At 39.7% G+C, this 25,233-nt stretch overlaps 1 protein-coding gene and 1 long non-coding RNA gene across 4 annotated transcripts in view; one reads left to right on the top strand and one right to left on the bottom strand.

The window, feature by feature from the left end:
- Window positions 1–8,621: 8,621 nt before the first annotated feature.
- On the bottom strand, window positions 8,622–12,694 carry LOC118225229. The gene is made up of 2 exons (XR_004764788.1): window positions 11,530–12,694; window positions 8,622–10,223 (listed from the first exon to the last, which is right to left on the bottom strand). It is a non-coding gene; the product is annotated as an uncharacterized LOC118225229 (long non-coding RNA).
- Window positions 12,695–13,041: 347 nt separating this feature from the next.
- Window positions 13,042–25,233, top strand: part of mroh1 (maestro heat-like repeat family member 1) — a 37,557-nt gene continuing 25,365 nt past the window's right edge. The window contains exons 1-12 of one of the 3 annotated variants that reach the window (XM_035413324.1): window positions 13,042–13,335; window positions 15,321–15,409; window positions 16,008–16,153; window positions 19,233–19,364; window positions 19,549–19,711; window positions 20,405–20,503; window positions 21,584–21,735; window positions 23,144–23,284; window positions 23,952–24,044; window positions 24,295–24,373; window positions 24,652–24,765; window positions 25,114–25,184. In XM_035413324.1, the coding sequence (XP_035269215.1) occupies window positions 15,388–15,409; window positions 16,008–16,153; window positions 19,233–19,364; window positions 19,549–19,711; window positions 20,405–20,503; window positions 21,584–21,735; window positions 23,144–23,284; window positions 23,952–24,044; window positions 24,295–24,373; window positions 24,652–24,765; window positions 25,114–25,184 (1,212 nt within the window). In that variant the 5' untranslated portion in view covers window positions 13,042–13,335; window positions 15,321–15,387. Of the gene's footprint in view, window positions 13,336–15,317; window positions 15,410–16,007; window positions 16,154–19,232; window positions 19,365–19,548; window positions 19,712–20,404; window positions 20,504–21,583; window positions 21,736–23,143; window positions 23,285–23,951; window positions 24,045–24,294; window positions 24,374–24,651; window positions 24,766–25,113; window positions 25,185–25,233 lie in introns of all 3 variants that reach the window. The other 2 variants (XM_035413332.1, XM_035413315.1) reach the window with 2 other exon arrangements.

Here is a 25,233-nt window from a genome sequence, read left to right as displayed (position 1 = left end):
GAACTGATCTGCATCAGGTGAACATCGGTGGCTTGGCACAAATATAACACTGAATCCAGCTGGCAGACTGTGACCACAGACTCTGTTTGTGCTATAGCTATAGCCCCTCTCTGTCGCAACTGATAAGATGCCCCACGGTTATCCCCATCCCCAAAAAGTACCCTTTAGTACTAATTCATATTATGGTATTTTTAGGGCTTCTTGATTTTTCTTAGGGCATGTTGTGGATGTAATCTTTATCCATTCCGGATTTTTATTTTGTTTCTTGTTTAGCACAGTTTATTTGCATTTGCATTAGTACTTTAGTAATGTTACATACTGTATGAACTCACTGTGAATGTTGTTTGGCTGATCTGGCACAATATAAATCAGGTGAATGCACTTATGGTTTCCCACTTTGTAAGACACTCTGGAAAAGAGCATCTGTTAAATAAATGTAATGTAAATTGTAGGCAGGCAGTACTGTACAAAGGCCCCTCTATGTGCGATAGTTGATTTTACTTTGTATCAGAGTATGTTTTACTTCTTATTAATTTATTTAATCTGACTGTACACTACATTACATTACAGGCATTTAGCAGATGCTCTTATGTAGAGCGACTCACACAACTTTTTATTTTTATTTTTTATTTTTACATACCATTTACATTGCATCCATTTATACAGCTGGATATATACTGAAGCAATGCAGTTTAAGTACCTCGCTCAAGGATACAGGAGTGTGCTACCTGGGAATTAAACCTGCAACCTTTAGGTTACAAGACCAACTCCTTACCCATTACTCATAATACACTGCCACCCTGTACTATTGACAGAAAAAATTGCAATGCCTGGATCTGAATCCCCATTACATACTTTCCATCCCAATTAGAAGTCTCAGCTTTGACAAATGTAACAAACTGAAATGGTGAAATTTTACATTCAAATTTTAGCATTCAAAAAGGAAATGATAATTCACCCCAAGATCTGGTACAACCATCCAGGGATAAGGACCTTACCCACCATAATCACATTAGCATTAGGCTACATTTTTGGGTAACTACTGCATGTTAATGTGAACTGTTAAAGTGTTATGACGTCACCAAGGATAATGTAAGTCACAACACAATCATCCTTAGAGCAATTAACCATGGAAAGTTCAAGCCAGTCAAACAGCTCTGGCCCATGCACGTGTATAGACTTGTACATTAAGTTCTGGCCATCGGAAAGCTGACACTGAAATAATGTTGAAAAGGAAGCTTTACTGCTCACCACCTCTCACGTCCTATCTTTTGTTGCCTTACAATTGTCAGGACTTTCAAAGAAGAGAATATCTTCCTCTGTCTCTCCCCCTTCAGCTCTTGTTCCACTTGTCTACTCTCCCAAAGACAGAAAGAGACCCTTGATTTATTTTCCCCAAACCGTCTTGCTCAAACCTTCTGTTAATCCCCACCCCAGCTGTGGTGTCCCCACAGGCTTGTAAATCTGAGCCCCTAAATCCTTACCTGGACAGTGTTCAGAAAGTGTTCTCGCCCCAGGAAGCTTGGGGGCAATTTGATCCCTAAGCTAGCCCCCGACCATATCACACAGATCGAAATCCCTGTTTTTCTTCAGCACACAGACTGCCTTTCTGTGCCAGAGTAGACAGAGCTGCTAAACGTGTTTCTTCTCTTGCACATGTTTTTTGTTGTTGTAGCTGATAATGTCAATGGTTTCCCGGTCCCCGGCGTAAATGACCAGTTCATATAGCTCTCCGCCTCGTGACTGTCAATGTTCTGTGCGGTTGACGGAACATGAAGCGGTTTAACAACCAGTTTCACTTTGTTTATTTGTTTAGTTTTACTGCTTTTCCTCTGAAAGAACCACAAACTACTTTCCTCTATTACAAGGCTTTGTGGTGGGTCACCAGAAATGGAACGTGTACAGAACAGTTACGGTTATCACTGCTTGCTCTACTGAGCTATGCTCATGGATGCATGCTGGGGAATTGCTTTTTGAGCAGGAAGGTCATTAATTGGCAGTGTATTACTGTTAGAATGGGTTTCAATGAACAGTGAGGATCACTCATCTGTTGTGCATTACCTAACTGCAGAATGTACATTGGCGCCTCCCACATTGTAATTTTATGCTGGGAGCAATTATAGTTTTCAGCCTGGGCCTCGTTCACCTCTGTATGTTCATGCACACTAATTTTCCATCTGGTCGACTTCAACCGCAGCTAGTATGGCTACCCCTCAGGCTACCCCTGCTCCGCCCACACGGTTCCTTCATGCTATCAGTTTGCCTCTTAAATGTCAAATCACAGGTTCTCCTCTTAGCTTCTGTATCCTAGCTACTCCCAAATGGTGGGACTGATTCCTTTTAGAAAGACATGCCAAAAAAACCTTGGCATGGCAGTAAGGTTTTTTTAACGGTTCAAATTCACTGCTGCATTCAGAGGGGTTAACTGACTGAACAGGGATATGCATACACATTGTGATTATACCTAATTCATTAAATTTCTTTTTCTTTTATAATGAGTATCTTTTTATCTCATACTCCCATGCTATGTACATTCTGTAGTCCAAGAAAGTTAGACTGATGCAGTGTATTCAACAACCACTAGAATACTGGCAATGCATTCTAGTGGTTGTTGAAACTGGCATCATCATTTTGGGTGTATAGCTAATTGTATTGTCCTATCCTATGGAGCAGTTGAACATTTAAATAAAATGTAAGCTTGTTTTTTTAACAAACAATTCCCCTTCACATTCCAAAGCTGTCGTCACTATAAATCGAGGTGGCCTGGACACATGCAAGTACACTTTGTCTCTACAATGAAAATGCCAATGAGAATTAATTTTATATGGGATTTTATTCATCAACATAGCATCTATGAACCATCTGGAAATCTAACACTTGATGTATGCCAAAACGAAAACCCAAACCAGCCCTGAAAAGCAATCAATCTTGTCACATTGAGCACAGGACCAGTCTGCACTGAAATGTCCCCTTTTCCTTGGTAGCTCTCGGGAGACTCGTTACATAAATGGCCACATGTTTGCCATGTCCTAGCCAGCCCACAGAAATGCACAGACGTGGAAGTCATTCTCACATGCGACACTGAATGAAACATGGGACCCTTCAGGATGGGCTTCTTACAGTAAGTGGCTTTTCCAGCCTTAATATCAAGAATAGGCTGCACGTTGATCTGTAATAATATTTGTGCACTCTGCAAATGTGAACTATTGTCCTGATCCAGCCCCCATCCGTATGTATTTTCCACAGGTAGCCTCCTTCCTACAAAGGGTCAAAAGCCTTCCACAGAGGGAGGGGAAGACTTCTGGATTTGATGACAGACTCACTGCAGATCATTGCTAATGTAATGTAGACAATGCAGCCTAGCCTGCCCATAGATGCCCCAGATCCATCACAGCTCAGGTGCTGTCAGACATGGGCCCTGGGGCTTTCCTAAACTAAACTGGCAGGATCTGTTCTTTAGAAAATTCTGCCAACAGCCCACATAGCCTCACTCTACGAGAACTGGCAAATGCTTCCCTATGAAATAAGAGTTTAATATGCAGCCTAGTATTTCACATACAGTGTGTATATTACCCTCTGTGTTCCTTAGGAGCATTATCTACTTTAAGGTAGGGTAATGTGTGTTGTGTTTATACTGCATCCTGCCTATTTTATGACCTGATATGTTCTGTACCATTCTATCACTCATATTGGACTCACAGGCCCCAAAATCCCTGCTCTACAATGCCAGAGCTCTGCAGCTGTACTTGTGTGATTGTGGTTTCAGCTGGGGCGAATGCCAGGGTGAGCAGGCAGGTCAGAGAGGCTCTTTCAAACCAATGTAACAGGAGTGGACCTGATGTGAGCCAATGGTGGTTTTTGATGACAGTGTCTAATTCTGGCAGTGGATGAAATGTAAATAAATAGGCAATCCACAGTAGCCTCCTGCAGAGGATTTTTGGCATTTGTTTTGAAAACAAAACAATGAAATATTACCCCCTTCTGTGGTTTTTTGCATGAGACGAGAGTTTGTGAGCCAACACATATTTTTAGTGTTAAGTAACAGTCACAAAACGCCTTTTCTTTTAAGGAAGGGGTAAATTTGAATTATAGTATTTGGAGATTAAACCAGCAATTAAGAGATTCACTATCCAAACATTATTGCATGATGGCTCTATATATATGTCACCAAGAAAAGGCAACCCAACCCAAACACATGAGCTCAGGCTAGCACGAGTATGACACAGTGCACAAGGGTGACCCACAGTTCAAAATAAAATGTTTATACAATTAAATTTACTGATTTACAAACTGGCAGGGTAAACTTAAATGAGAGATAAAATGAGAACTTGTATTTTGTGAGCGACTGCTTGAGAGAAGTTACATTCCAGTTAACTGCTGTTCTAACACCAGGGCTATTTCACCATGGTTAATAAGAGAGAGAACCCAATAAGCCAGCAAAAACTTGTAATAAAAGGCCGTAGAGCTATAATACATGTCCAGGGAACATGGTGGTTGCTAGCAGTAATCTCATGTCCTGGTTATTCTCTTGGCTACTTCTCTCATGATGTGATGGTTATGATGGGCATTACATCTCCATGCATTAAATAAAAAAGGCTAACCATTTTAAATGTAATAAAATTGATGTTTAGCTTTTCTCTTAAGTGCAGATTTGTACTTATAGGTTCTATGAGTTCAGAAGGAGTTTTTGTTTGCTCAATCTGCAATAGGAGAATAAACTGATGTCTGCTCCTAAGATTGTCTCGATCTATCATCTGTGAGAGAAGGATACTGGGAAATAATGTGTTTTACAAGGTCATGCCAGCTAAGTGTAATTTTTATTCGTATCTTGAATTTTACGATTTGTAACATCTGTCATACGAGAGAATGGCCAATGAAAACTCTTTCCAAGGGCTGGCCATAAAACGAAAGAAAAACAAAGCACTATCAAAACAGTCCCTTCAATGGGTCAAAGGTGAAAGTGAGCATCCAGGATGCTTTTTAAAAGATTTACCTGATGTCACCTATTTCACATACAGTAATATGTTATCCTCACTCATTTATTTTATCCTGTCCTCACTCATTTATTTTAACCAAACACTGGGCCCATTTTCACTGGCTTCCATCCATTTTGTTTTTCAGCTGTTTCCTGGATAATTTTTTTTCCACCTGTACTGTGCTGGTCCTTCTCTGAGTGTTTGGAATGAAGCGTGAATGCTTCCTTTGGAAAAGAATCCACAAAAAAGTTTCCTGAGAACAAAGCAGGGTATTAATGATGCACAGCACACTTCCGGTTACTGCTTAATCTATGGCAACATTTATGGAAATTAATTTTATTTTAGTTTTTACCAAATTCTTTGTCATTCCTACTGCAATAGACAATGATGACATACATGGCCAAAGTACCATTTATTCATTCAACAATGAACTTTTTTTCCATTAAACCATAACTTCCAATGTAGAATGAGCTTGTAGTGTTTATTCATAGCAAGAGATAAAAATTATAATCAGAGCTCTTTCAGAGAATTTACTCAAAGAGCAATAGATTGTGTTACAACAGACCTTTTTAATAGTTCTGAGGCCAGGATTTTTATTGACCACCATGTGATGTTTGGTAATAACTCAATATTAAGGACAAGCTGAAATGCTGTGTGCATGCATCTACCTCCACCCCAGTGATGTGTCAATTCTTCCTGCTTTTGATTGTATAATAAAGTTTGGTAAAATTTGTACCACATAGGCTTCACTGATGTACTTCCCCATGTGACAAAATAGTATGGTGAAATATACTTGAAATATACCATTTTATGCTTCTGAATAATATTTTAAGTATAATAATAGTTTACATGATTATGGTTCCAGTATTCTAAAGTATACCATTTTTCACATGGCTCTACTCCTCTGGTACTCTGCAGTATTTAAGAATGTTTGCAATCACTGGTATTAAAGACATCACCAATTTTGTGGATGAGCACTGTAGCCTTAGCTAAGAACAGCCAGAAGATTTAGTAGCAACTCAGCAGTTCCCCCTTTGACAAAAGTTCCCCCATTGACAAGTCCCAAAGTAAACAGCAGCCACACTGTGATGAAGTGAAATTTCCAGTCACCCATAGAAAACTTAGGAAAACGCTAGGGGGTGGGGGTGTAATAATGTCCTCACCTCTCAGGTTCACTGCTTTGGCCTCAACAACTCATTATGACATCACTCTGTTAACCCACCTGACCTCTCTGAGGTCCAGTAAATATGTCACCTGATCATTTCCTTGTGTCATAGGAGGAACAGCATTTCACATTACCTTAAACAACTGTGAAAGCTTCAGCCATGGCAGTTGGAATACTGTAAACAAATACACTTTAACTTACTATGCAAAAATAAGAACTTTCACAAAAGGATTCAGTCATAAAATGAGCAGGACTAATTTGAAATACTCTTGATTTTGGCATATGTTCTAAAGGACCATTTTATTTTTGTACAAAATATTTAATGTATTTGTAGTTCTCTTGGATTTCCCTCTTTTAACTGTGGCATACTTCTCCACAAGGGGGCAACAATGTACAAGAAAGAAGAGATCCATGTCCTTCAATTCCTTTATAGTACAACAATTGTGTGTCTCTGTATAACATCTGAATCGCTGCATGCTGGTCTGGAGGAAAATTCATATATCGCACACTAAAAAGTGCTGGATAATATGCACGGCTACCGGATTCATAAATAAAGAATTCATAAAACATATTATTAGACATCTATAGTGGTTTTTGTAATATTAGAGTTATTCAGTATAACTTTTAAAAAGCACAATATTTACAGGCACAAACACATGTTGTGGTTATCCAAGGTGGATCTATATGCCTTGGAGAACTAATGACAATTGAACGAAGCCAAGAGAGCTGAATGTGTCACAAAGGTTCCCACCATCCACTGCTTTCTGTCTTGGTTCATCAGCATATTTGTCCATTTTTCTGGAATTTTCTTTGCCAGTCCTGGAACTGCAATACCCCAATGTACAGTATGCTCCTTCTACATCCAAAGGATTCATAAATGTGTGTTTGTGTCTAGAAAGTGTGTTTGTGTCAATAAATTTATTTTCTTTGCTGTTACATAGCCCTTATAAACCATTCAAGTATAAATTATTCTTTAACTTGTTTCCCTAGTGTCCACCTTTAATTTAACAGAATTGCAAGTTCATTAGAAATGTGAAGGCTTTAAAGACAGTGTTGGGTGAAATGAGGGTAGCAAGGGTTTCAGCACATGTTGCTGAAAATCACATGATGACCTCACAAGACAGAAGTTGTATTTTCAGGGCAGGGTTCATCTGGAGGGAGACTAGTATTATGGTCATCCTCCTCTGTTCCATGGTAGGTTGGTTCAACTCATAGTCCAGCAAAATGCAGTAAGTATGTGAAGATACAATTACTCTGGTGCTGACGTCACGATAATGAAGGTGCTTCCGTGACGGTTGCTTGCTGTAATTAAGGCTTTGGATCTTCGACATGTTATTGCTAGCTTCTTTGTATGCCTAAGACCATATCTGAAGAAACAAGAAAAATGATCTTACATAAAAAAATATTTGCCAACCATCCTGCATATGTTTTTGAATGTTTTATTTTTTTCATCATCCCATTTCAGCAGGACCCTTCTTCAATTTGGAAGTAGAAGACTAGATCAGTCAGCTTACTGCTTGTTTTTACACACCGCAGTATGTCAGCTAAACTACCACAGTTATCCTGCCAAGAAGATATGGTAGCAAGATGGCTAATATGAATGGTTATATTTTACACCTTTCATTACGGCTTCTTCATTCATCTCACAGATGTCCTCTTAGAACAGTGGTTTTCAACCTTGTTCCTGTAGATCTACCGTCCTGTAGGTTTTCATTTTAACCCAAATTTGGCACACCTGATGCTACTAATTAGCATCTCAATGAGTTTTCCCATTATTTCTCTTGGGGTACAGTTATATTCAGAGCGTGCCTATTAAAGAGCCAAGCTGACAGAATGAATCACCAGCAAGCAGCATACACATTGCAGAGCTTGCAGCGTGACAGCAGACAAAGAAACTGATTGACTTATATTGCTGTTAATCCCCCATGTACAGTACAGTTTGGCGAATCAAGGCCAAATTGTTTCAGCGTTATGAATTCCTAATTAGAACTGGTCTCAGTGTCCTTATGCCTGTTGGCGTCTAATTTGTTTAATGTTGTTTAATAAAGCTTTTCTCTCTATCTTGTCTGACTCCTTAAATCTGTCATTATGGGGTCTGTCAGAGCTCTGGAGTGATCAGCCTTGCTGGACCATTAATTTCTGTAGTGAGAACATGCTTGGAGCTCTGGAAATATAGCATTTCATAAATGGTAGACCCCACAAATCAGCGGATGTGATATTTAAAAAAGCATTACCAAGCCTGACTGTGGCTGGGTTTCTAATTTACCGCCCACCTATTAGACCAAGCCCATTTAAAAATCAAAAGAAAACTTGACTTAACAGAACCAATAATGTAGAATGGTCCAGTGCTGTTGTCTGCATAATATGTCCTTGTTAATGCGTTTATATACAAAATGTATAATGAACCATGTGGTTTCAACATTAGAACTGTAATTAAATAAAAGTAATAGTCTGATGACAAAATTCAGAAACAATAAATGTTAGTTTCTAAAAAATTTATTGGATTAGGCCCAGACTTGCAAATTAGCATTTAATTACATTGATGAATTGACTGGACAAACATGGTTATTTCTGTTATTGTCAAGTTTTTAATGTGAAACAATCTCCCATTGCATTATATAGTCTCTTTCACTTCAAAAGCGTAAATATTAGTTGGGTTTTCCAGCTAATTAGAGCATTCACCTTTATTTACCAAAGATATAATTAGCTGTTGGAAACACAGGTTTTAAATTCCTGGGTTATTTGGTGCCTTACCAAATGCAACAGTGGACAATTCAATAAATATATGTTAGTAAAAATTACAACTGGGATGTACTGCTACTTCTGGGTTGGAAAACTCTCTCAACAAATGTGTTTATGGAGCTAATAATGAAATTAACCACTAAGCAGTTATATTGATTAGCCTCAATATAAAATATCAAAATTTTGCCTTTTTTCATGAGTCAACATAACTTTATATAAAATCAAATTCCCAACTTGATACTGTGTTAACTAAAGGGAACAAAAATTCCATGACACCATTCACAGGAGAAAGTTGATGCTGAGCAACTGGATATAGGCCTTTTCCTGTGACAAAACTAGCTTTCATAGTAGGCTAGAACCAGCTTTGAGGCTAGACTGTCATCACATGGGCCATGTTTAATATTGGGCATCAGTAATCATCAGACTAACACCCATACATGGGGTTGCGGGGAGTTACATTTTCATGTGCTCTTTTTGCTCCTGTTATATACAGTAAATACAATGCATTTTACCATGATGGCATTGTAACTCATTCGGGTAAATAAATGATCAAAAGAGAGATAATACATCATGCATGATTAAAACACATATCCTCATACAACATGTTTAGGAATGTACGATAAGTGTACGAAAATGTTATAAACTTCATGGACTTGTACAGTTCATGAAGTCCCCCTTATTATTATATATTTATTCCTTGTCTTATTTTGATATAAAGAAAGAACCCCTGAGGTGCTGGTACTTCTTAATACGTCAGATGAATATCACTTTAATGTTTCAGTGGAACATTATAGTTTGCAATAGAGAAAAATGCCCATTGACCTCCCCATCCTCATTAAGTCCATATCCTGCTGTTGAACATAAACAGTGTAGGAACAGAGTACGTTCCACTAGATTGGAAAGAAAGAAAATAACACCTCAAACCACTAGAGGATTTCAGCACAAACCCCAAAGCTGATCACTGCAAAAAAAATTAACATCTTCCCATGACCACAATGTTCTCTTTCAGTAGTCATTCAGATGAAATATTGGACATACAGTGCTCACCTTTTATTTAAATGATTCACAGAGTTACTGACAGTTTTTCAGATTTAATTTTTCTTGTTTCTCACTTCTAATTTTAATTAAGCAGAGAATATGACTGAAAATAACATTGAACAACACGACACTGATTACCAAATAATGCATAACTACTACTTACTAAAGCCACTGTTTATAGTACAATACACATTCATTAGATTATCATTTGTTGGACCTAGTTAGACTTCATTTGCACTCTCCTGTTGCTGGTGTTTTGGCAGTTGTCTTCCATAACACAGACTTGGTGCACAGGGATCCAGCTGGGGGTGAAGTTAAAGGTTTTTTCTTTAGAGAGTGATTTATCAATGATGACCATTAAAAACAAGCCTCTAAAAGAGAAGAACCCAGACTGCACCAAAAAGCAATTATTTTTGTGAGTTTGGCACCTTTAATTCTGATGCATTTATTTCAATGCTGCTGACTTACACGCCAAGCCGCACATTGTGCAATGAAGCTTAAAAATTCATAAATGCTTAAGCCGCTCTGCCACCGTGGCTGAACAAATTCAACAAGCTTGGCTGGATATAAGAATTTCCTCAAAATGTCACTACAAAATGACAAGCATAGTGCTGATCAGCATGGAATAAAACAAACACACATTTACTTGAGCAGCTCATTAGCTTCACTGGGGCTATAAAGATTTTCTATCCGCAAGAGATGTTTTCCCATTTGCTAACTGCCAGCACTCATTATATATTTTTCTATATATTTGAAACTACATTTTAAAACGTTTAACATTTAGAGTAATTTCCATAGAACTGAGACATGTAGCTTATACACAGACAATGCCCAGTGCTAAAATATTCACGTAATAATAAACCAAACCCTGTCTCCTGCCAACTGTCCACTTGCTGGATGAGTAAAGCAGAATTATATTTGAAGTAGGTGGATAAAGTATTGGGCTGGATATCGTCCAGGCTGTGTCAGTACTATAAGTTTTTCTAGTTTCAAAATACAAATTAACAAATCAAGCTAACAACCTTTCAATGATGTGATGATTTGTTTGACTTCCAGGTTTTGTGAGTGTGTGTGTGTGTGTGTTGGGGGTGGGGGGGATGGGAGGCTAACCTGCCCTTGAGGTATTCGTGGCATAATAAGTACATGTACAGTGGCACCACTGTTTTTCAAGCATTTGCATTCCACAATTGACCTGTCTAATAACTGCAGGTCATTGATCTTTCAGTATTCACTATACTTTCCAGTGGAACTATTTGCCAAATTCAATGAGAGAACTGACATATATTTTAAATTCCATCTGTATATTAAACTCCTGGTAGCAGTCATGTTAGAAGTTTTGACTAGCTCTAAGGACTGAATCACATGGTTTCCCACGATTACATATTTCATCAGAGATGAATAACGATGTGATTACGCAAGTCAGTAAACTTGTATTACTCCCCTGCTTTGTTCTATCAACATATGCGAACATTATAATAACAAGGTGAACCTGGAACAGCAGATACACACTTTCCACCCAAATGCAACATAAAATAATCTTGTTTTAGAGAGATTATATTAAGATTATTAACTTCAATAATGCATTGAGAGCAACAGGACGTGGCTTACTTCTGATCGTGAATTATATTTCCAACGGAAGAAAATTGTGATGAGAACACAGGGTATGTTTTTACTCCCTTACAGACAAGGACATTGCAATATCTTATGTTTCTGACTACTTAACTAGTCATTTTCATTTGCGTTGCTTCCTCTCGGATAACTGATTTACATGACATCACACTTCCTTAATGTAAAAACCTTGTAAGAAAAAAAGATCGTATGTTTTCTGTGAGAGGAAGGAAGACTTGCCAGGACTTCTGTTTTTCAGTTAAAGAGCAGTGTTGACATAGTGGTCACATTCTTCTGGTTGCTCTGGTTTTCCTGCCTGTGTGTGTTTTTGCAGGTGAAGGCAAGTAAGTCCTACATCCTGTTCCGTGTAAGCCTGGGGCAAGTTGTGCTGCCAGCCTGGCCGCATGGCCCCAGTTGCCCTGCTCCCTCTGGTGGTCTTTGCTGATTCATACTACTGTGCAAGACTTACAAGACTGACAACCAAGATGGGTGTGGCATGCTCTGGTGGAAAATAGATTACTACATAGTTGGCTATTGCTCAGGTGTGCTTAGGCAATGTTGAGTGATGGATGAATTTGTTTAAGAAAACATCCTTCAAGTTTACTCAAATGGAAGTCCCAGAGTACCTACTTTTTGATGAGGCCTCTGCACTAAGGCTTCTAAATGCCAGATACAGTACAACTTTCAGTTTCCATTGCGCCAGCGAAATATGGATTGTTTCACAGCTGGGAGATTGTCTAGGCCCGCATTGTTACATGAAGACCACAATTAGACTAGAGACCACTACAACTCCTTGTATCAATAGTCCAAAACCACACTAATTACCTCAGTCTGTTTCATCAAAACCAATGGAATTGGATGGTTCTCCATAAAACATTACTGCCAAATAAATGTAATATGATGTCTGCAAGAAGCACTTGTTATTCTTCCAGTTTGAGTTTGAACAGAATATTTGAAGGAAAAAAAAACAAAGACGGACATTCTTTTGTTATAAGCTTCAGCCCATATCCTTTAAGATTATATACGAACAAGGCTACGTCAGAGTTTCTGCAATTCAGCTCTACCGCATCAAGAGAGAGAAAATCGTCGGTGACGCTTTATGCTCGCCTGGAGAACAGCTGAGCTGTGATGCAGTAAAAGAGTGCGTACCAGAGACTGTAAAAAATTCAAAGTGCGTACTTACAAAGTCCCCTTATGGAATCTTAAACTGAGAAATCGCAGATTCAGAAAAGACCTGATCTGATCCTACTGTCTACTGTAAGTGTGCTCGTCGTGAAAATAGCCTATTTCATTTGATCAGTTCCCCCCACGCACACAATAATAATAATAATAATAATAATAATAATAATAATAATACATTGATACTTTGACAAATTAAGTTATGTTGTAAAATATGTCAAATAGAGCTTTTCTGAACTTGAAGTTCACTCCATTATTTGACGTGACATTAAAACTCTATGGTACTTTAACGAGCTTGGAGGACTGATATCGACACGCCCATCCTGATACGTTCCTCCTGACTTTGAGCACATGACTAGGCGTGTTTACCTGCAATGCAATGCAGTGATACATGCAAGTGAAGTGTATTTACCTCTATTTGTAGAAAATTGACAAGCCGAGGTGAATACTTTCGCTACATTGACATCACACAAGGGCAGTGGCTACATTTAAATAATTTCACTTTATTTCACACAAAACCCTTGAAAGCTTGCTTGGAAAGTGTACTGCAGGGACATTAGCTAGCATCTGTCTGGCATTGTGCAATACGAAGCTAGCTAGCTAAATAGCTAGAAGCTACTTCGAAAGGTAAGAAATAATGCGTGCGCGTCGTATCAATGTAATATTTTGCATGAAGTAATTATTGACTGTGAAGAATGCATTGTTTAAATATTTCAGATTTCTCGTTTGCATTAATGGGTGTCTCATGTCGCCAACCGACTAACCTTGCCTGATAACTATTTTTTTTTGCCGTGGCTAACAGCAAGCTAGCTAACGCTAGTGACGATGCATCAAGGAAGACTAGAAATCGAGGAAGTATGTTGCCAGCTGGATAACGTTATTCAACTACTATGCTACAACTATTGATTTATAACTGTCTTGCTAAGTGACTGGGTTCGTTTTTACGAGGTGTTGTTAACCCGGTCACTATAACTGCTACAAGCAACAATGTTCTGTTAACGTTATTCTTGTGACTTTCAATGAATCAGGTTCCTTAGCTAACTTAGTTATCTTTATGAAAACTTGTACCCGTGGCATTATATCTGATTAGTTTGATCTGATTGCTCGCTCACTACCGAATTAGCTTACGTTTCACATCAATTGCATTAAGAAAGCAGCTGACCTAACTAGTGCCAGTAAGTAACTTCAATAGCGCGTTTTTGCTTGCTTTCCAGATGGCACATGTCCTCATGTCGAATTCACATTGCTATTCTGTCCTGCTGTGTTGCAGTAGAAGCATTTTTGAAACATCGCTCATGCTGTGTTTGGTTAATCAGACAGTGACCACAGACGTGTACGTTGTGAATGTCAATACAGAGACGGACTTGGCCTTCGACTAGTCAAGCCTCATACCGGACCAATGACATTGCAATGGAATGAATGTGACGGAAGTTTAGCTCTCTAGACAGCTAAGGTAATTAGCATTTTTACAGTCATTGATGGAAATACACTACGTGGCAAGTATGTGGACACCCCTTAAAGTCAGTGGTTTTTGCTACTTCAGCCGCACCTATTGCATACAGGTGCATAAAATCAAGCATACAGCCATACAATCTCCATAGGCCAGCATTTGCATTAGAATGGGACTGGTACTGTAGAGCTCAGTGACTTTCAAGACGGCACTGTCATAGGAAAACATGGCTGTTTCTCCAACAAGTCAATCAGGCAACATCAGTACAAGAACTGTTTGTTGGGAGCTTAATGAAGTGGGTTTCTATGGCAAAGCAGCTGCACACAAGCCTAAGATCACCATGCGCAATGCCAAGCGTCTGCTGGAGTGATGTAAAGCACACCACCATTAAAGCAGTAGAAGTGTGTTCTCTGGAGTGATGAATCACACTTCACTATCTGCCATCCTCTGATGGATGAATCTGGGTTTGGCGAATGCCAGGAGAATGCTCCGTGCCTGAATGTGTAGTGCTAACTGTAAAGTTTTGTGGAGGATGAATAATGGTTTGGGGCTGTTTTTCCTGGTTTGGGCTCAGCCCATTAGTTCCAGTGAAGGGAAATTTTGCTATGACACATTGATATTCTATAGAATTGTGTGCTTTTAACTTTTTGGCAACAGTTTTGGGAAGGCCCTTTCCTCAACATGACATTGCCCCTGTGTGAAAAAGCGAGATCCATAAAGGAATGGTTTTCTGAGTTTGATGTGGAAGAACTTGACTGGCCTGCACAGAGCTCTGAGCTCAAGCCCATCGAACACCTTATGGATGAATTGGAACACCGACTGCGAGTCAGGCCTTCTCGCCCAACATCAGTGCCTGACCTCACTAATGCACTAATGAGATGTTCAACAAGCACTTTTAGGTGTGATGTTCGGGTGTCTACATAATTTTGGTTATGTAGTTTATCTTGAATTTGTCATTTAAGCCTAGGTAACGTGACCTGTGCACTCTCACTTTACATCCTTGACTTAAATAAGACCTTTGACGTTTGTTTGGTGAGACCAAGTCTGTTGATGGAGGGGGTCACATATACCTAAGCGTCTGATGAAAATCTGTGCAACATTGTAATTATTTATCATTACACTCGATCTCTTTTTGTCTGTGAACTTATGTTATCTGGAGGAGTGAGTTCTGGCAGCAGGTGCAACAGATGCATTCCTGATTGTCCACCAGAAGCCTCTCTACAGGCAGTATGGAGGAGTCAGATGTGGAGCGTAAGTAGCCCAATGATGATCTGCTTATTTAAAGGGAAACCAAGACTGGTTTATCTAATGCTTCATTCCACAATTAACAGTTAGCTTGTGTCATGTACAGTAAGTAGGCATTCATTGTTGCTCAGTTATTAATTTGTGGTAAAAAATAAAAAAGCTTGTGCATTTTGAAATGGTGATTTTTTTTGGATGCACTGAATACTCACCATGCGCTTGGCCCATTATATTACTCCTTTGTTAGTGGCTGGTGCTACTTCATCCTCACCTCTTCACCCAGACTTTGTTCATGCGCTGGCATCAGTTTGACTGAATCTGATCTTCCAGACTGAAATTTTCCGCCTTATTAAGTGTCATGTTGGGCAAACCACAGTTCTGTTGTCTTTGTCTGTACTCTTGAGACAAATCAAGTGTCTTGATTTGGAATTCCATCGCACTGTCCCCCTGCTGTTACGTTCTTTTGTAACTGGATGTCTTATACTTATGCTGGCTTAGCCATTGCTTGTCCTTTGGCCCCGATTGAAAATATTCCATTTTGAATGTGAAGCTGAATGGTTAATTGATTAAGGTGTCTCCTTTTGTGCGTCCCTGCTCTTCTCTCCAGAGGTGTCCCTGGCGCTCATGGATGCTGCCAATGACCGGGATCCTGTGGTGCAGGAGCAGGTCAGGAAGTCCATGCTGAGACTAGGCAAACAGCAACCTGACAAGATCCTGTTCATGTGCCAGGACTACCTGCTGAAGCATCCCAAGGTCAGCCAAGATGTTTACACCAGGTTCTGACGCGCTGTGCTCTTTAGAGACCAGGGCACTCGTTGAAAGAGTGCGGGCTGTCAGTAGCTGATTCCCTGGTCAAATTCCCAAAACTGGGTCTCAAACTGCATTTGGCCACACAATCATCCCGCCAGCTGATAGTCTGCTTGGTCCTCACCTATGAGGGGTGGAAGTAACAATGATTAAATTAATGCTGAAACGATTGAATTGCGAGTCTTTGGTGGGTGACATTGAAATCACACACCATATATCTTTTCCATCATAGACACCTACCAATACCATGCTCACGGACAGGTGAGCGCACGATCCCATGGCTGAATAGTCCAAACAGTCTAAATTGCAAGAACTACTGATTGTCAAATGTGTAGATGTAACCTAGGTCGGTGGGCGGGACAATTTGATTGCCACATGGTTAAACTGAAACTGCCCTCAAATTGATAAAAGTGTTGTTGAAAGTGGCATCGAATTGATGAAAGTTGTAGCGAAAGCTGCAGCGAACTGATAAAAGTGGTGGCGATTGGAATTGCAGTGCATCGAATTGATTAAATGTCAAGGCGCTCAAATAGTACAATGATAGAATGATTTGTAAATTGTATCACTGAGGTATTATTTCATTTGATAGCATTTTAACACTTTAACATTTAATTTAATTGCATTTTATTAGATGTGACATTAAATTTGATTAAACACTTAATATGATTGCATTTGATTCATCATTTCATTTTATTGCATTTTAATGGATTCAGCTTTCAGTTGATGATTTTTATTACTTCCACCTATCATACTTACTCACTTTATTTAGCAAAATTACCAGTTTAAAAAGAGGAAACAAACTGGTTCTCTGCCCACCTTCCTGGGTAAATAAATGTAAAACAAATAAACGTGACTTCTTGTTGTATGTACAGTATGATTTTGCTGTGAGTGTTTTTTTCAGATTAAGGCTACGCACATTGAAATCTGCACCCTTGGAGTAGAATAATCAAGAACATTTCTTGTAGATCTCTTAAACTGTAAATAATACTGACAGAACTAGGGAAGGAAGCTGTGATTAGGTGAATAGGATTGCTATGACTGAATTGAAAATGATTTTTTATGGCATTGCTCCGAAGGAAAGAGTCATATCTTTGATGCTACATGCAGAAACAGTGTCCTGGGCATTCGGAACTGTAACATGGCAAAGACACAAGAGTTTGCCTGATAAAACTAAACCAAACCTTTTTAATAGATTTGGCTTCTTGCTTTGTCATTGATTGAGAAACATGCACCATATGATGTCTGTATTGCCTCATGGTCTCAGTCATATGTCTGGCACATGGTTTTATACAGATACATTTTATTCACATGACCTGTCTTTAACTGTCAGTAGTACAGAAAGGGGAAGATGCTAACCTCAGGACTACAATAAGTACTGGCCTTTGATCACTTGAATGTTTTTCCCCTAATGATCAGAGTTAGAATAAGGACCAAGTAAGGCGGTGGTGCTTGATTAGCTGTTAGGCACAGGACAGTCATGACCTCACTTGCAGTGTTCTTATACAGTGAGCTCCATAACATTTGGGACAGAGACATATTCTAGCTTGTTTTGGCTCTGTACTCCACAATTTTATACTTGTAATCAAACAATTCACATGTGGTGCAGGTTCTCAGATTTTATTAAAGGTTATTTTTATACATTTTTTTTTCACTATGTAGAAATTACTGCACTTTTTATTCATAGTCCCCCATTTCAGGGTACCATAATGTTTGGGACAAATTACTGTTATGTCAGTGAAAGTAGTCATGTTTAGTTTTTTGTTGCATCCTTTGCAAGCAATGACAACTTGAAGTCTGTGTTCCATAGTCATCACAAGGTACTGAGTACCTTCTCTGCTGATGCTCTGCCAGACCTGTAGTGGAGTGGATCTTCAGCTCCTGCTTGTTTCGCGGGTTGTCTTAGGTTTTCTGGTCAGCATATGAAACGCATGTTCAGATCAGGTGACTGACTTGGCCAGTCAAGAATGTTCTGGTTTTTGGCTTTGAAAAACTCCTTTGCTGCTTTAGCAGTATGTTTGGGAGCATTGTCTTGCTGTAGGATGAAGCACTATACAATGAGCTTGGAGGCAGTTGCTTGAGCAGATAAAATAGTTGAGTACAGAGCCAAAAAAAAAAAATGTGTCTTTGTTCTGACTATTATGGAGCTCACTGTATATACTGAATGCTAGAGGTCTGTTAGGCATAGTGCCAGTTTGTTTGTTTTCTGTCGGTTATCTGGAAAAGGAAGACAAACATGCAAAATGTTAGGAAACTTAAGCAAAAACAATTGGCTACTATGTGTTTAAGAATTCTGTGTGGTGGGGCTGCTGGGTTGCTCTTCCTATTAACTGTACTGGTGTATGGATGGGCCCATGTGGTCTGGTATTTAACCATATTGTCCCAGTGTCAAATGTGGCAACTTCTCAGGCTGATGCAGCACCCAGGGAAACAAGGGTTTTTAGTTGGTCAGTATTACAGTGACCCATCGCTCACCTGCTACTCCCGCCAGTCGATTCAGCTGTTGCACGTCCACCTTCTCAGCTGCACATGAAGTGTCGTCCTCCAGCTCACGTCTGTTTGAGCCTGGCGAGGAAAACTACAATGTAATGAGAAGCAGAAGCTGATATCATGTGCTTTGGACGAGAGCGCATGCTTTTCTGTGCTGCCTTAATTTATGAGTGGAGTTTGCACCAATGAGAGCTGAGGAATACGTTTGGGCATTCCAAATTGGGAAGATGTGCAAGAAGCTTAAAATAACTCTGTGTGGCTACGAAGGGACGTTCTGAAATGACGTGTTCATTACTTGAAATAATGAATACCTTCACAAAATGTCTTTCCCAGAGAGATATAAGTTCCATCTGGACTGTATATGAGGAAATATTGGACAAAGAATTAAAATTATTTTGTTGTATGTTTTATTAAATAAAAAACCTTGTAATTACAGCTAGCATTTCCATATCAAATCAAAAAAAATTTAAAAAGACATAATAGTTTTTCAGTTCTGTTTTATTTGCAGTGAAGCATCACACTTTCCTCCTGTTCACAGCTGATAGTTGGACATCGAGTGGTCATCCTGCAAACCATTGAACTGGTTGTGAAGTCCAAGATCGATGACATAAGCTACCCTAAAATAAAGAGCATAATCTCCCTGGCATCGGATGAGATGACTAGATCAAAGGTAAGGTTAGTTAAAGATTATGTTTAAAAAGTTTTAACAAAAGTTATGAGCCTTAATTCTAAGCAATTGCTGAGCTGGTTTTTAATTACAGAGACTGATTTTTTTATTATTTATGTCATGTGCATGCAAATGTCAGTGACTTCCCTGTTCTTCATTATACTTTAACCCTCTTCCCCGTTTACAGGAAGTAGTACCTGATTGGCAACAGGCAGCTAGCAATATTTTGGTTGCTGTGGGGAATAAACATATCAATGACATCATGGAGGAGATTCTCAGCAAATTCCAGCCAGGGGTGCTGCCTCACTTCTTTGTAGTCCAGACATTGGCAAATCTCTCTGATTCTAATGGTATGAAAACATTTCACTACAAAACTCCACTAAAGCAGTTATATCAGCCGCCCCTTCACGCTATGCATGTGAATGCAGAACCGAAGTGGTTTAGCTGAAGTGTGTCACTTTCACTCTCTTCACCCGTACGTGCTGCACTTCCCCATGGTATTCAGAGGCCATATTCAGAGGCATTCAGAGGCCATAGCATAGTTTAAATGACTCAACAATAATGCGCAGATGTCCCTTCTACATGATGTATGTCACCTCTGTGTTTGTGATTATTACAGATATTTTCAGTTAATTTATATCTGCAATCTAATTCTGTATGTATTTTAGAAAATCTGGAAATTAAAGCACATTGCATAATGTAATGTAACAAATGAAAGTAAGGAACTGTAGAGAGTCCACAGATTGTGACAAACGACAAGGATATAATGTAACATGGACAAGGAAGTATATACTGACAACCAAAAATTATTAGAAGAATTCTGTGTAGCTTTGCGATTATATTAAAAACTGTGATGTACAGAAACGTGAAATATTTATGTATATGTATTCAAAGCAATTAAGGTTTGTTGTGTACATTTCCACTGCAAGGTTAATAGCCTTTTCTAATCCAGGAGAGAAGGTGTGCTATTCTCTTTGAGCAATGAAGCATGAAGCCACTGCTCGGTTCTGTTAAACACTAACAAGTCAATGTGTTGATTTCAGTGTATGGCATGGTGCCTTTTCTCAATGCCATCCTGGGTACCATGCTTCCAATGCTGAGCATGGCCAAGCAAGACAACATGAAGTGGGTCTTCTCTTCTGGTAAGAAAAGAAGCATTCATTTGTACTACCTGCTGGAAAAGCACTGAGACATCTTACACTGTTGCAAGCCCCCTTCAGCCCCACAAGGACAGACTTCATAATTCCTTAACATCATTTTTGTAACTCACATTTCAAATTTTCAAATCAAGTGACAAAGATAGACATCACATTTTAGTTTACTTTAGAATGACAGACTTTATTCCTGGTCAAATCAGAAGAGGAAGTTAGGCATCACATTGTTTTAAATCTCATGCGTATGAGGCTACAGCTCATATCCAAAAGAGATCTGGTTTAATGGGAGTTTCAGTCTCATATTGTTTTCCACACATGGTCTGTATTTCTATTTTCAGTTCATATCTAAGTGCTGCTACTCTCACATAAATATGTGGTCGCGAACAGAATGATTTTTCAAAGCTTGATCAGGGAGGGCTGGGCGCTCTTTGCGTAATGGTGTCCGGAAAACTGATAATGGCTTCTGGTGAAATTATCCAGCATTGCTATTGTTGATGCTAGCATCGTTGTCTGCGGTGGCTGCGTCAGCGGGTGGCTTTGACAATGAGGCTGTGCGAAATATGAGAAAATGGTCTCATGTAGATTTTATGTAATATATCATGTATATTTGTTTAGATTTGTTCCAAATATGTACTATGTTGAAAATGGGGGGAACACTGTTGAACTAGCCAATGCATGATGGCACACTTAAAGGAAGACTGTTGCTAGCACATAGGTAATGAGGTCATACTTCTGCACAATATATATGGTATATGGAATAAGATGCATACTAACATGGAAATGTCTGTATATGTATGTGTAACATAGAGTAACAGAAGTGAAAACAGAAAACTGGAGAATATTGTAACACTAGTAAAGAAAGTATGTGCAAATGTAACATGCTGTATTGGAGCCTGAGGCATGTAATATGATTCCACAGTAACCTTCTGGCCCATGTCTAATGTACTGTAGCAGAGTAGCACACCCAGGGACATGTATGACATAGTTTAAGAGAGAAAAGCATGTGGGGCAGTAGAATAAAACCAGTGAATGTTGAGAGTGCTGCTGACCACTATTCATTTGTCCCAGCCCTGTGCCACTTCAGTGAAAGTATTCTGGAGTACTTGGCTAACTTGGACAAGGCCCCAGACCCCACGGTGCGGAAAGACACCTTCTCCAGCGAGGTCTATGCTGCCTATGACATCCTGTTCTGCATCTGGTTGCAGAGCAGGGAGACCAAGGTAGGGAAAATGAGGGACGTGGGGAGACCTGTCAGTGATACTTTAATTTGATCAGTCCTCCTCAACAGCCTCACTGAGAGGCCTGTCAGTCTCGTGCCTTTCGTACTGGCCTTGAAATATCCAGCCCTACTAACTGGCATGTTTGGACCATTGGCCACAGAGGCGAACCCTGGGTGAAGTGTCAGACCTTACTGTACGTTGGTCAGAGTTGTGCAGAATGTCAAAATGGGTTGTCTATTGGTCATTGGCTGAGTAAGCACGCTTTTGCAGTTTTGTTTTAGACGCGAGGCTCCACTGATTCGCTCAGCGTTTTTATTTCCGTGCGATGTCAGTTAGGTATTCGGTTCATTTTAAACTCTATCAGGGAGCTGCCCGGGGTAGCTGAGTCAGGTATAAAATAACTCAGTTGAAGTTTTAGGGTACATAAAAGATTTACTGTACATATAAAATTTACTGTACTGCCTATGCCATAGGTTATTACTGGGGCCTCAGCCAGCTAGGTTTTATAGCCTATAATGCAGTCCTCCAATATAGCCTACTTAAGAAGCCATTTTGGGCTCTTCACTTAGTAATAACAGAAAATAAATACTGGACCTGAGATGTCCGTTGACAATGTGAAGACACAGCATAAAAGGATATCTCTCCACTTCAGGGTGTCATATCCACCTGAGGCACTTGGGCTTAGTGCAGTGGACAAGTCTTGGCTATACTACTACCGAGTGTAGTGTCACCCAGGGATGTAAAGTTTGAGTTGACAGGGTCTTTTCTTTTAGCCGTTTGCACAATAGCAGCTCCTCCTCTGCTTGACTGTGCGCCGCAGATCGGCCTCCACCAGCTGCACCAGGTGTGCTCTGCTCAGGCGCAGGAACTGTGCCGTTCAGTGGGTGGATTATGAAGCAGAAAGACTTCACATGGTTTGGGAGATTATATGCTAGATGTGTCTTTTTCAAGTGACAGAATATGGCGGTGCAGTTATGACTGGCCATCCCTTATTGGGTAACTTTAGTAAATTATTTTTAATTGGTCCATTTTCAGTGATATTGTTGTACCGGTGATGAGTGTGTATTTATTAATTCAGCTCTCTTAATGGTGTGCCCTGTGTGTTCTCATTTAATGATATGGTTATGACTCTGACCACTTTTGTTGCCTGAATTCTTTCGAGTAATCCATTAGCTAGCACAATAATTTACAGCAATTTCAACATTATGATTAGCTTTTCTGTATCAGGTTTATCACGGCTTAACGACCAATTTTCTTCGTTCATGTTCAGCTGCAGTGGCTAGAGAGACATGTAGTTTGTTTCTGCTGAGCTGGAGGCTACAATCTGAACACCTGTTATGAAGACAGGTCATAGTTGTTATCATCTGATACATGATCTGAGCAGAGCTCCCCCTGCTGTCTGTCCTAGCTGCGGCTGACTGTGGCTGAAGCTCTGGGGCCTATGAGTCATCTGATGGCCCACGACAAGCTGGAGGAACAGCTCCCCAAGCTCATTCCCACAATGCTCTCCCTCTACAAGAAAAACACAGAGCATTACATCATCAGCAAGGTTCCTCTCTCTTCGCTGTCTAACTCATGCTTCTGTTCTCCACAAAGAACTCACAGGTCCCTGGATAATGTTTAAACCAATTATCAATACTCAATGTACTATACACTCCATTTTGTGGGTTGTTTTATCTCTTAGATTTATGAGAACAATTTTGTTCCCTTGAAAATTGTTACAAATTCAGTATAGTTGAGATTTATATAGCTAGGTTGGGCTTGAAATATGTCTTAATTTTATTTTTCGAGATACTATCAATATTTTTTAAATAATGTCATTTTTTAAAGCTTTATTTATAATTATTTTCAGTTATCAATGTTCTATAACTGAGTAAAGAATGCCTGTACCTTACATTTGATTGTTTTGTATTCGTACAGCTGGGTATTCACTTTGAATACCGTGGTAAAGTGAACAGCTCTAGTGTCCCTGCTGGGATATGACTACACAAACCTGTGATTATGTGTTCTCTTCCTCAGTCGCACTGCCACCCCATTTTCACACAGAACAGCCTCAGCAGCCTTTTAAATACTGTACTGTTGTTGCCCTTATCCTGATGAAAACGTCTTCCTCCTGCTGTGCTGCTCAGTCCCTTGTCGGTACCTGTGTAGCGTCTTTATGCCCGGAAGACTTTGGTGTAACGTTGGCTGCGCGTGCCGTTTTCTCTCCCCCGTAGAGCCTGTGCCAGATTCTGGATGCTTCCGTGAACATGGGCAGCAGGGTGCTGGAGACCCAGATTGACGGCCTGCTGCTCGGTTTGCATCAGCAGGTAGCGGTCCGCTCGCTCACACGCCCTAATAAATCACTGCCTCTCATTCGCTGACTCAACCTGCGCTACAGCAGTGGGAGGGCGAGAGAGAGGGTAGGTACCGGTTTTTATTGACAGAACGCAGGCACTGCTGTAGGTATGTACTGTAGATGAAAGTTAGTTATGCCTAAGGCCCAAAAGTGATTTTCTCGTAACTCGGAACTTTTCTCCTTAACTACATGTTAATGATGCTCTTGTTCTCTCCCTCCAGGTGTGTGCACCTGTAGACTATAGCAACCCTCCAACTGTGAAGAACCACAATGAGGTTCTCAGGTGTTTCAGCATTATGGGTAGGTTTGACAAGACTGATCACATTAGACAACATAGCTGTTGTGTAAATAATGCTGACATTCTTGACATGATAATAATATGCATGGATATACATTGAGTTTTTATATGAATATATTTCAGTAACCATATGTTCCTTGTTTGTGTTATTTAAATATTACTAGTTGTAAGTAGATGTAGGAAGATAGTGGAGTACTTACAAAATGTCATGGCTCTGTTGAATGGTTTGGGAAGTGATGTCAGAAAGGCTTTTCTCCCTCCTTCCTTCCGTCCTTCTCAGCAAACACCTTCCCGGACCGCTTGACTGTGTTCGTTCTTCAGAAACTGGAGAACAGCAATGAACGCAACCGTATGGGGTCCCTGGCTGTTCTGAGACACCTCATCAACTCCTCCAGTAAGACCCCAAATTAGAATGGTCCTGGGTTAACAAAGACCAGTAAGATCCAGAGCCAACATGCTGCTGTTTAAAAATCACCAGTAGGACCTAAGACCAGCATGGCCTGTGTTAGCCTAACCAAGACCAGTAAGACTATACACTACTGACCTTTTCCTAGGTTTCACACATTTAGCAAATTGTTCTTCTGCTGTGAACTGACAAATCGCTATTTCAGTAATTAGCAATTATTCCCATTAATTGCTACCTTATAATGTTCAGAGGAAACTTGGGAATCCTACATATTATAAGGTTACAGTGGATCTAATAGTATTGAAGGACTGATTAATCTTGTTTATCTTTTATTAGCAATCATAGAGGTGAAGAGGCCTCTTATTCTTGCCAGCATCAGAGTACCGCTACTTGACAACAGCAACAAGGTATAAGTCCCTTTTAATATACAGTAACTGGAGTATTTTAATGTCTATA

This window comes from Anguilla anguilla, chromosome 1 (assembly GCF_013347855.1).
Source record: "Anguilla anguilla isolate fAngAng1 chromosome 1, fAngAng1.pri, whole genome shotgun sequence".
Classification (NCBI taxonomy): domain Eukaryota; kingdom Metazoa; phylum Chordata; class Actinopteri; order Anguilliformes; family Anguillidae; genus Anguilla; species Anguilla anguilla.
This window is presented reverse-complemented; position numbering and strand designations above follow the sequence as displayed.